General features: G+C 43.8%; 1 protein-coding gene across 11 annotated transcripts in view; it reads left to right on the top strand.

The window, feature by feature from the left end:
- The window catches only part of trip12 (thyroid hormone receptor interactor 12), a 150,987-nt gene that overhangs the window by 96,334 nt on the left and 42,501 nt on the right, over positions 1-12,152 (top strand). For all 11 annotated transcript variants that reach the window (XM_085989910.1, XM_085989909.1, XM_085989912.1 and 8 more), the window contains exons 23-26: positions 1,639-1,739; positions 3,441-3,615; positions 7,194-7,335; positions 8,915-9,106. In XM_085989910.1, the coding sequence (XP_085846036.1) occupies positions 1,639-1,739; positions 3,441-3,615; positions 7,194-7,335; positions 8,915-9,106 (610 nt within the window). The remainder of the gene's footprint in view (positions 1-1,638; positions 1,740-3,440; positions 3,616-7,193; positions 7,336-8,914; positions 9,107-12,152) is intronic.

Raw genomic sequence — 12,152 nt, 5'->3', positions numbered from 1 at the left:
ATTTCCAGCATTTTCTGGGTTTTATTAAATATTACATTAGTTTTCTAAATGCCCCTGTATCCTGGCCTTGAAATCAGATGTGCTTACTTCTGTGAAAGCTGAGATTTTTCAACAGTTTTTTGTTTACTGGAAATAAAATTGCCTCTTAATGTTGCCACATTTAGAATACATGTGCTTGAAGTAATAAGAATCTAGACATCCACATTTCTCTGTCTCAGACAATACACAATTAATTAACTCCCAACACAAGTTGATCCTCAAAGTAAAGAAAGTAAGAACTTGTGTTTATATAGCACTTCTCACAACCTCAGGACATCTCGACATGCTTCACAGGCAGTGAAGTATTTCTGAATTGTAGTCACTATTGTAATGTAGGAAAATGTGGCATCCAATTTGCACGGCACAGTTCCTCAAAACAGCAATGAGATAACTGACCAAACAATCGGTTTTACTGATGTTGGTTGAGGGAGAGTGCTACCACTGAACCAACAGTGAAGCCAACTGTACCTTAAGGTAATATTTAGTTATTTCCATGTTCTGTATTTCAAGGATGTATAATTTGTCTCTAGTAAATATGGGCAAATTCTGTTTAGCAAGCTTTACTTTGATCAATGATGTGAAAGGATACGTATCTGTGGCACCTCAAGACATTTATTTTTAACTTGCTGGTTGGAAGTAGACCAACACAGAAGGCAATAGTTAGCTACAAAGTATAGAAATGTAGGAACAGACCATTTCATGAACCAAAAAATAAACTGCACCAAGAACAACATTCCAAATCCCTCTTGTATCATAACAGTTGGTGGAAAACCTCTCCAAAAATGCTGGTCATTTGGTGACTATGCTAGGTATAAAAATGGATGTGGGCATAGATGTCACATTCTTGTCAGTAAAACATTGTATTCCTTGTACTGTATGCAGACTATCCTATACTTAAAGTTAAGCCGTTATATGGAAATATAAAAACATTCTGAATTTTTTAAATTAAAGAATTGGGTATAAAGCCTTAAGATTGACTCAATACAATATACAACTGATGACTATCCTGACCAGATTATCTGATTTATTTCTGTTAACAATTAAAACTACAGATTTTTGCCGCATGGTTCAGTTCAGTGTGCACTCACTCTCTCTATTCTGAGAATGGAACATTGACACAAAATATCACCAAGTTTAAAAGAGGACTTTTGTGTAGGCTGTGGTGTTGCTGTGTAAAATTAATCCCTGAGCACCTCTTGGAAGTAGTCCAGCTTACATAAATAAACACACTCTATTGGACTAGTGAAGGCATCATGAAAACCTTAGTATGTCACTGCCGCCAAAAGCGAAGTAATGTGTAAGCAACTGTAAAATATAGCTACCTTTCGTGATGCTGTTTTTCCCCATGTGTCTTGGCCAACATTGCTATCTTAACCAGCGCCACACAGATGGATTAACCAGTAATTTATCGCCTTGCTGTGTATAAAATGGCTGCCCTATTTACCCACATGACTGTAATTGCCACATCTAATTCATTCTGTGAAATGCGTTGGGACTCGGCGTCTAATTCAACCTGTGAAGTGCGTTGGACTTTTCAGATATAAGGCACTATAAATACAAGTTCTTAATAGCTTGTATGCAACTCAATTACTTTTTCAGACGATTAAGTGATGTCTTAAAGAGGAAAAGATTGCCAAAACGTGTAACCAGGAGGACAAAGTATTCACCTCCGAGAGATGATGACAAAGTAGACAATCAAGGTATGACTCCTGTATTGTCATGGTGCATTACAGCTAGTGAAAATGGAATTGTCAATTTGGATTTGCCTGTACTCTGAAGCTCTTGCAATATTGTGAGGAAAAATAGTATTTGGGTATATGGTTCAATTTTACAAGTGTAAATGCCAGGGGTACTGAATTCCACTTCTTCTAAGTATAACACTTTGGGATCTGGGATTAACAGTTGCCATCACCATGAAAGTGAAGGCTAATGGCCCAGAACTTGGTGTCGGGGGCTTGCCGCGCGTGCAAGCCCCCGATCTGCACTCACCCTGCGTGCTGACATCTGAAGCCCGGGCCTGCTTGCATTTCCTGTCACTGGCCCGGTTCAGATGTCAGCGCGATGTGCTTACCTGATCCAGCGGCGTAGTTAGTGCGATGTGCCGGCTGGGATCAGGTGAGCACTGTACAACCCATCGGGAGGGGAAGGTTCATTCATGAGTTTGAGAGTAAGAACTGCCAAACTCATGAAAACTGCGGGGGCCCAAAACACTATTTAAACTTTAAAAAACATCCCAATCCTTAAATTAAGTATAAATAAGTTTAAAAAATAATTTAAACTTTTTTTTGGAAAAAAATAAATTTTTAATAAAAAGGGTCTAAAACTAAACTTACCTTATTGTAGATTCTTTAAAATAATAAACCTGTGGGGGAAAAAAAAACTCTAAATTGCACTAAAACACCACTTACCTGTAAAAAAATAAATACTTACGTGTGCTTTTTACAAGCGTAAAGACCGGAGGCCTTTACACATGCGCAAATCCCCCAAAACAGAGGAAATCCAAGACGCATGCGCTGCCCCCTACAGCGCACGCGCTAGCCTCTTCACCTCTTGGGTTAGAGGAGAGGAAATGCCGGTTTTCAGCGCATGCGCTGTGCATGCTGAAAACCGGCATTTCCTCCGGCCAGACGCGTGAGTACCCCTTCCGTACTCGCGCGTTTGGGGAGGAATTACTGCCCCAATATAATTTTGCATTGTGTGTGTATCATGTTTGAATATCACAACTGACTTGGTGAGATTTTAATGTGGAATAGTTTTGATGGCGCAAGGGGCTCTGCTGTGATCAGGGAGTGGCAGCTGAACCTGTAACACTCCTATTGGGTCAGTAATATTGAATAGGCTATGGAACAAATGGGTCAGTTAAGTGCTAACTTTCTTTTCTTAATGTTCAAATCCACCATCCCCTTGTTACCCTTCGTGCAGGTAGCATGCTCCCAAGATTCTACCATGTTGCTGTCGTTAGCTTTAAAGGCGAGCATCCTGGGTCCTCAGTGGTTTAGGCATACAAACTCTACCATTTCTTCCCCTTATCCCAGGCAGTTGGACCATGGTTGGGGGATGTGTTTGAGAACTTGTCCAAGCACTTCAGGGCGCTGTACAGGGTTACCACCTTTTATTTTGGTTTACTTAAATTGTGTATACCATTTTTATCTGATTTTAAAGAAAAAATTGGCTCGCATTGAATTTCTGTTTGTTGTAATTGCCTGATGTGTATTAGCAGCAGGTTTGGTTGCGCTAGAAGTGACCATATGCTGCATGACCTGTTTCCAGCATTAACTGTTTTATTTCAGATTATATGTGGTCTTTATTTGAGAGAAATTCAAACTTGATAAATGTCCTTGTGTAGAACATTGTGACCGTAATACTACCTCATTACCAACATTTGAGTTTTTTTTACATAGCAAAGAGTCCTACAGCCACCCAGTCTCCCAAATCTTCCTTCCTCGCAAGCTTGAATCCTAAAACGTGGGGAAGGCTAAGCACACCGTCCAATAGCAACAATGCAGAACCAGCACGCACTGCCGGAGTTAGTGGCATTGCGCGGGTCACCCCAAAGGACACCATGTCCAACAACAGGTATTTGGTTATTCTCCATTACTTTTTCAATAAGAAATGTGTAGGAAACATTAACTTGGATTGATGTCTGGGGTTAAATTATATTGTGCTAAATTGTAAGTTCAGTCACCTGCTTAAAATAGCTTGAAGTGGTAATTGCTGTTGCATTCATTTCAGTTAATGCTTTAGTTGGAAGGTTGCTAATTCAACAGTACTTTATGTACTATTGTACACCAATTTAATTGCCACCAGCATAAGGTTTATCAGGATGATGAATAATAGCATGAAACAGTCTAAATGCTGCTTATAACTCTAAGTAGTTCAATTACTTCCAATCTGTAGGTCACCAATTGATCTGTCTTTTGTGCTTGAGTGGTTTATGAAGTGTTAATCCTATTCCAGTTAATACCCTTTTCAGTTAGCTGAAGAATTTTGCTCTTTTGCCCAGATACTTGTTTGTATACACCTCCATCCCCCACCAGGATGGCCTGAGGACGCTCCTGTTCTTCCTTGAACAGAGGCCCAACCAGTCCCCATCCACCACCACCCTCCTCCGCCTGGCTGAACTTGTTCTCACATTGAACAACTTCTCCTTTGACTCCACTCATTTCCTCCAAATTAAAGGTGTTGCTATGGGTACCCGCATGGGTCCTAGCTATGCCTGCCTTTTCGTGGGATATGTTCCAGTCCTACTCTGGTCCCCTCCCTCACCTCTTTTTCCGATACATTGATGACTGTATCGGTGCCATCTCCTGCTCTCGCCCTGAACTAGAAAATGTCATTCACTTTGCTTCCAATTTCCACCCTTCCTTCACCTGGTCCATCTCTGACTCTTCCCTTCCCTTTCCTTCCTCGACTTCTCAGTCTCCATCTCTGGGGATAGGTTATTGACAAACATTCACTGCAAGCTCACTGACTCCCACAGCTACCTGGACTACACTTCCTCCCACCCCACCTCCTGTAAGGACTCTATTCCATTCTCCCAGTTTCTCCGTCTCCGCCGCATCTGCTCAGACGATGCCACCTTCCATACCAGTGCTTCCAACATGTCTTTTTCCTCAACCGAGGATTCCCCTCTACTGTGGTTGACACGGCCCTCAATCTATCTCCTGCACTTCTGCCCTCACCCTTGCCCCTCCCTCCCGGAACTACGATAAGAGTTCACCTTGTCCTCCCCTTTCACCCCACCAGCCTCCACATTCAACGGATCATCCTCCGCCACCTCCAGCATGATCCCACCACCAAACGCATCTTCCCCCTCACCTCCCCTTTCAGCATTCCGTAGGGACTGCTCCCTCCACGACACCCTAGTCCACTCCTCTACCACCCCCTTCCCCTTCGCCTGGCACCTTCCGGTGCAAGAGCAGGAGATGCAACACATGCCCTTATACCTCTCCCCTTCCCACTGTCCAGGGCCCCAAACACCCCTTCCAGGTGAAACAGAAATTTACTTGTACTTCTTGCAATTTAGTATACCGTATTCGCTGCTCACGATGTGGTCTCCTCTACATTGGGGAGACCAAATGCCGATTGGGTGACTGCTTTGCGGAACACCTCCGTTCAGTCCGTAAGGGGGACCCCGATCTCCCGGTGGCCTGTCACTTTTTAATTCACCGCTCCATTCTCACTCTGACCTCACTGTCCGCGGCCTCTTGCATTGTTCCACGGAAGCTCAGCCTAAGCTCGAGGAACAGCACCTCTTTCGATTAGGCACTTTACAACCCTCTGGACTCAACAATTTCAGATTATAATATATATATATCCCTGTGTCTCTCCTCCTCTCCCCCCCCCCCCCCCCCCCCCCGTCATGTCATGTCCTCTCCCTCCTCTCCTTCCCTCCCTCCCCTCCCCTCCCCCACACCTACCCACCCCCTTCCCCCGCTCCCCCACTCCCCTCTGTCCCTCTCTCCGGCCCCTCCCCCTGCCTAGCGTCTGAGGTCCGGTGCGGTTGCGTCCCCCCTGCGATTTCCCGAGGCTCGCCCCGCCCCCCCCCCGCCGCGATCTCCCGAGGCTGTGCTGGTGTCACGGGGGCCGTGCGCATGCGTGCCGGCGTCAAGGCGGCTGCGCAACTGTCGTGGCGGGCCGTGCGCATGCGTGGTTTCAAGACCGCCGGCGTGCCCCGTTGCCGGGGTAACGGGGGCCGTGCGAATGCGTGCTGTCGTCAAGGCGGCCGCGCAACTGGCGGCCTCTTTTTTTTAAACTCATCAGCGCTCTTCTCCCCCCCCCCCCCCTGATATCCCGAGGCTCCTCCTCCCCCCCCCCCCCCATTAAATTGTTATTTAATTCCCTAGCACATCATTAAAATATTTACCTTAGTTCCCTAACAGTGTGTGGGGGGAAAAAATTGTGAAAAATCAAGATGGCGGCCACTCACCTCGGTTCAGAAGGATAAGGCCCGCCCACACACGCACCGATTGGTCGACCGGTCAGGTCACCGAAGCGTAGGATTGGTCAATCGTCGAGTCACTCGACACTCAACTGTAGGATGGCACGCGCCCGTCCGATTGGTCGACCTCGACGTCACACGGTCGCTAATGAGCGGAACGCTGAACGTTTTTCGGATACCGCGGGTGGGATTTTTGTCCGGCCGAAACGTAAATACGCCTATGACCGGTCCGGAATCGCAAGCTTTCTTTTGAGGCGACGCGCACGTCGGTACGCTCTCTAACTTTCAAACGTATAGAGAACAGACAGACAGACAGACAGAAGAGCCGCTATATATCACTTTTTGTTTGGCCTTTTTTCTTCCCTCCCACATGGCAGCTGTCCTTCATTCTGCCGGTGCAATTCACACTTCATCTAGAGCCATCCTTTGTTCCTTAACCTGTCCCATTACCACCACCTCTTGCCTTGAATATCTCCATGTCTCTTACTATCTCCTGCTTTCTGTCCATCACTGACCTTCCCTTTTGTTCTTTCATCCCCTCCCCCTTTTCCCAGCCCCTAAACTTGCTTTCCATTTCCTGCTTTTTCCCAGTTCTGACGAAAGGTCTTCGATCTGAAACGTTAACTCTGTTTCTCTCTCCATGGAATGCTGCCTGGCCTGCTGAGTTTTTCCAGCGTCTGCAGTATTTTGCTATCGCACTTGTTTGTATGTTCACCTAAACCAATGGCCATTGTTTAAGCATTCACTTATTATCTCTGCACTGCAACGAGCTGGTTATTGGCGCCACATAGTTTTCCTAATCATAATCAATACCTGCAGTTTCTCATTTCTCTTTCTGACCAAACTGGACATGAGCCCACTGTACCATTTAATGTTCTTTGTGCTCTAGCAGCTGCATCTCTACACTGTCCTGGGAAACAAAAGAAAGGGCATGGATCAGAATGAAATATATTCAAAGTAGTGAAGATCACCTACCTTTTGCAGTGTGAAAATTTCTTAATGTCCCCCCTTTTTTTTCCACTGGAGAGTTGGCAGTATTTGTATATGAAGGTGCAACTTTTTTTTATAAGAATGCTGAAAAGTGTTCTACTTTATGTAGACTAGTATTTGTTGCATTATGAGCATGATGCATTGGGGACAAACTAGAACTAAGTGACATTTTGGTATGTTTTAGTATTACTGTTGAATTTTGAAAGAGCTTTTTTTCTTTCAGAGAGAAGATAAAAGTGTGGATAAAGGAACAAGCCCATAAATTTGTTGACCGTTACTTCACCTCTGAGAATGTGGATGCAAGCAATCCAGCACTGAATGTACTTCAGAGACTTTGCTCGGCCACTGAACAACTCAGTTTACAGGTCTGAAACACAATTTTTGATACAGTATGAATAAATGGTTAATTTGGATCATGGGCTGCAACTTGAAAATGTTTTGCGTGGCTGTCCTAACTCTAATTCTTGGATTCCAATGAGTGCCACAGGTTGCAATCTTTGTACAACAGACTATCTGGTCCAGTTGATGATTTTATTATTCCTCTCCTGTGACTGGCCACCCCACAACATGCTTCATTTTTTAACGGAAGGTGATCAGACACTTCTTGTTCAGCACAATGTTCTGTTGTGTATACTTATCATTTTTCTACGTTCTTCATCCTTTGGTAGAGCATTTACTAAAACTGAGCTGAGCAATTCCTGTGTAGGTGAATTGCTGGCAAAAACCAGCTACCTTTAACTTCAAGGTAAAATAAATTGCGTTTTTAATAGCGCCTTTTACCTCAGGATGTCCCCAAGTACTTCACAGCCAATGAATTGCTTTTTAAAATCTAGTCACTGTTGCATGGCGACCTGCAGCAGCCATTTTGAGAACAGCAGCGTGATTTATTGCAATGATCTGTTTTAGTGGTGTTGGTTGAGGGTTAAAGTTTGGTGAGGACACTGGGAGAGCTCTCGTTGAAATAATGCCATGGCATCTTTCTCCGGTGGATGCAAAAACAGATGGGGCCTCAATTTAACATGTTATCCAAAAGACGGCACTTCCGACAGTACAATACTTCCTCAGTACTACACAAACAAACCAATAATCTATTAACAAATGAACAATTGCAGCTTACTTGCATAGAATTACATTGAAATTACCACTCTCAGGCCACTGTGACCAACCAGCCCATGCGAGCAGTAACGTATGTGCCCGCTCTGTTCCTGTATCACTTGATTCACCTTTCTGTTCCTTAAATGCTGACAATCTGCTTCAGTCACGAACTCTGATGTTTTATTTCTCTCTCTCGGCATTCTTTTTCCTATCGCTCTTTCCTCCCCCATCTTCCTTTTGGGGAAGGCCAACTTCAGACCATTACTAAACAAATTGGAGTAAAGTGCATCTTCCAAAATGGGGCCTCCTTCTAGAAGCAGTGGGGGAAGCAGAGTTGATAATGAAATTTAAATGGGTAGTACATATCTGGAAAAAGAGGGGTTGGGAATGGGACTATGTGGTAAGATGTTTCAGCAGTGTGCTGTAAGAATTCTGTGATCCTCTCTGCAAGGACTTTGGTGCCATTTTGGTTCATGAAGGTTGTTGCTCCTGTATAGCTTCCACCTTTCTCAAAACACTGACTCTTTAAAATGGAAGAGCTGCACCAGGCTCAGCTCACTCTTGTTTTATGCATCACTGAAGATGCTTGGGGTGCAAGAGGAGCAGACCTCAGGACATTAAAAAAATGATACCCCCTACTTGTTAAGATTTCCATTTTATGCATTAAGAACTTGTATGGAAGTTACTCCCTCCAGCCATTTCAAGTTGCATAGCAATTATATGCAAGTAATTAATTCTCCTTTTAAAATGTGTATACTAATGACAATTTTGCACACCGAATTATTTAAGCATTATTGTTTTAACTGTTACAATCTTGTATACAAACTCTCGGTATCTTTTTTTCCAAAGATTGATGGTGGGATTGAGTGCCTTTTAGAAATCCGCTCGATAGTCTCTGAGTCTGATGTGTCCTCCTTCGAAATCCAGCACAGTGGGTTTGTAAAACAGTTGCTGTTGTATTTGACTTCAAGAAGTGAGAAAGACCTTGTGAGCCGACATGTCAGATTGAGAAGGTTCCTTCATGTTTTCTATGGTTGTCCAGTGAGTAGTCATTTATAATTTCAAACTAAGTGTTTATAATTTCTCTGCTAGTTTATTATCAATTTGTTATCTAATAGCACTAAATCTGGTTTGGATAGATCCTGCCTTAAACTGGTGTACTGGACCACATTTCTCCCAGTTACAGGAAACTTTCTGATATCCGGCACTGACGGGACCGAGCTGGTGCCGTAACATCAAAAGTGCCGGACATACCAGAGTTAATGTTTAAACATACGGAACTGAGAAGCTCCGTGTGAATCAACAAACCCTGTTGCTTAGCAACAGCTTCAAAACAGTCGGCTGCAGCTGCAAGTGTCTGTAGCTGAAGCTGTTGCTATAGCTACAGACCTTGCAGTGCTTGACTGGGGAAAAGCAACGAGAACTAAACATATAGAAAACGTCTCCTGATTTTTGCTGTTAGATCGAGTATTCTGGACATATAACCTCTAGATAAACCAAAGTTTCCTGTATGTTGTATTTATTAATTTGTTTTAATGTGTTTTTGTGAATTAAGTGGGATGTATTTAAGCAGTCAGTTGTTTCAAATAGATTACAAAGTTCTTCAGAAAAATCTATGTGAAAATAGTGCCAACTGTTGATTCAGTGTTGATCAGAATTGTGACACTGTTGGACATGGTGAAACATCGAAACATAGACGATAGGAGCAGGAGTAGGCCATTCAGCCCTTCGAGCCTGCTCTGCCATTCAATGAGATCAAGGCTGATCATCCAAATTCAGTACCCTGTCCCTGCCTTCTCCCCATATCCCTTGATCCCTTTAGCCGTAAGAAATATATCCAACTCCGTCTTGAATATATTTAATGAACTGGCCTCCACCGCCCTCTGTGGCAGAGAATTCCACAGGTTCACCACTCTGGGTGAAGAAATTCCTCCTCATTTCAGTCCTAAATGGCTTACCCCTTATCCTTAGACTATGACCCCTGGCTCTGGACTCCCTGGCCATCAGAAACATTCCTTCCTGCATCTAGTCTGTCCAGGCCTGACAGAATTTTATAGGTTTCGATGAGATCCCCTCTCAATCTTCTAAACTCCAGTGAGTATAAGCCCAATCGACACAATCTCTCCTCATACGTCATTCCTGCCATCCCAGGTATCAGCCTGGTGAATCTTCGCTGCACTCCTTCCATGGCAAGAACGTCCTTCCTCAGATAAGGCGACCAAAACTGCACACAATACTCAAGGTGCGGTCTCACCAAGGCCCTGTACAACTGTAGCAAGACATCCTTGTTCCTGTACTCGAAACCTCTTGCTACGAAGGCCAACATACCATTTGCCTTCTTAACCGCCTGCTGCACCTGCATGCTTACTTCAGCGACTGGTGCACAAGAACACCCAGGTCTCTTTGCACTTCCCCTTCTCCCAATCTATTGCCATTCAAATAATCTGCCTTCCTGTTTTTGCCACCAAAGTGGATAACCTCACATTTATCCACATTATAGTGCATTTGCCATGTTTCTGCCCCATCACCCAACCTGTCCAAATCGTCCTGGAGTTTCACGACATCCTCCTCACAGCATACCCTCCCACCCAGCTTTGTGTCGTCTGCAAATTTGGAGATATTACATCCAATTCCCTCGTCCAGATCATTAATATAGTGAACAGCTGGGGTCCTATGACCGATCCTTGCGGTACCCTACTAGTCACTGCCTGCCACTCAGAACGACCTGTTTATTCCAACTCTTTGCTTTCTGTCTGCCAACCAGTTCTCTATCCAAGTCAATACCTTGCCCCCAATCCCATGTGCCTTAATTTTGCATGCTAATCTCTTATGTGGGACCTTATCGAAAGCCTTCTGAAAGTCCAAATACACCACATCCACTGGTTCTCCCTTATCTATTTTACCAGTTACATCCTCAAAATTCCAGTAGATTAGTCTAGCATGATTTACCTTTTTGTAAATCCATGTTGACTTTGTCCGATCCTGTCACTGCTTTCCAAGTGCTCTGCTATTGCATCTTTTATAATGGACTCTAGCATTTTCCCCACTACTGTTGTCAGGCTTACTGGTTTTTAATGCCCTGCTTTTTCTCTACCACCTTTTTTGAATAGTGGGATAACATTAGCTACCCTCCAATCCATGGGTACTGTTCCAGAGTCTATCGAGTTCTGAAAGATGACCAGCAATGCATCTACTATTTCTAGGGCCACTTCCTTAAGTACCCTGGGATGTAGATTATCAGGCCCTGGGGATTTATCGGCCTTCAGTCCCATCAATTTTCCTAACACCATTTCCCTACAAATACTGATTTCTTTCAGTTCCACCCTTTCATCAGACCCTATGTTCCCTGGCATCTCTGGGAGGTTATTTGTGTCCTCCTTTGTGAAGACCGAACCAAAATATGTATTTAGTTGGTCTGCCATTTCTTTGTTCCCCATTATAAATTCCCCTGATTCTGACTGCAAGGGACCTACGCTTGACTTCACCAATCTTTTTCTCTTCACATATCTATAAAAGCTTTTACAGTCAATTTTTATGTTCCCTGAAAGCTTACTCTCATATTCTATTTTCCCTTTCTTAATTAATCCCTTTGTCCTCCTTTGTTGAATCCTAAACTGTTCCCAATCCTCAGGATTATTGCTTTTTCTGGCCAATTTATATGTCCTCTCCTTGGATCTTATGCTATCCCTAATTTCCCTTGTTAGCCACGGTTGAGTCACCTTTTTTTGTTTTATTTTTATGCCAAACTGGGATGGACAAATTCTGTAGCTCATCCATTCGGTCTTTGAATGTTTGCCATTGCCTATCCACCGTCAACCCTTTGAGTGCCATTCCCCAATCAATCCTACCCAACTCACTCCTCAGACCATCGTAGTTTCCTTTATTTAAATTGAGGACCCTAGTCTCTGAGTCAACTACTTTATTCTCCATCTTAATGAAGAATTCGATCATATTATGATCGCTCCGACCCAAGGGGCCTCGTACAACAAGATTGCTAATTAATCCTTTCTCGTTACATAATACCCAGTCTAAGGTGGCCTGATCTCTGGTTGGTTCCTCGACATTGGTCCAGGAAACCATCCCGTAA

Source organism: Somniosus microcephalus, chromosome 6 (assembly GCF_052327205.1).
Source record: "Somniosus microcephalus isolate GS21.2 chromosome 6, FLI_Smic_1.0, whole genome shotgun sequence".
Lineage (NCBI taxonomy): Eukaryota > Metazoa > Chordata > Chondrichthyes > Squaliformes > Somniosidae > Somniosus > Somniosus microcephalus.
Note: the sequence above shows the minus strand (reverse complement) of the source record. Positions and strands in the feature narration are given on the sequence as shown.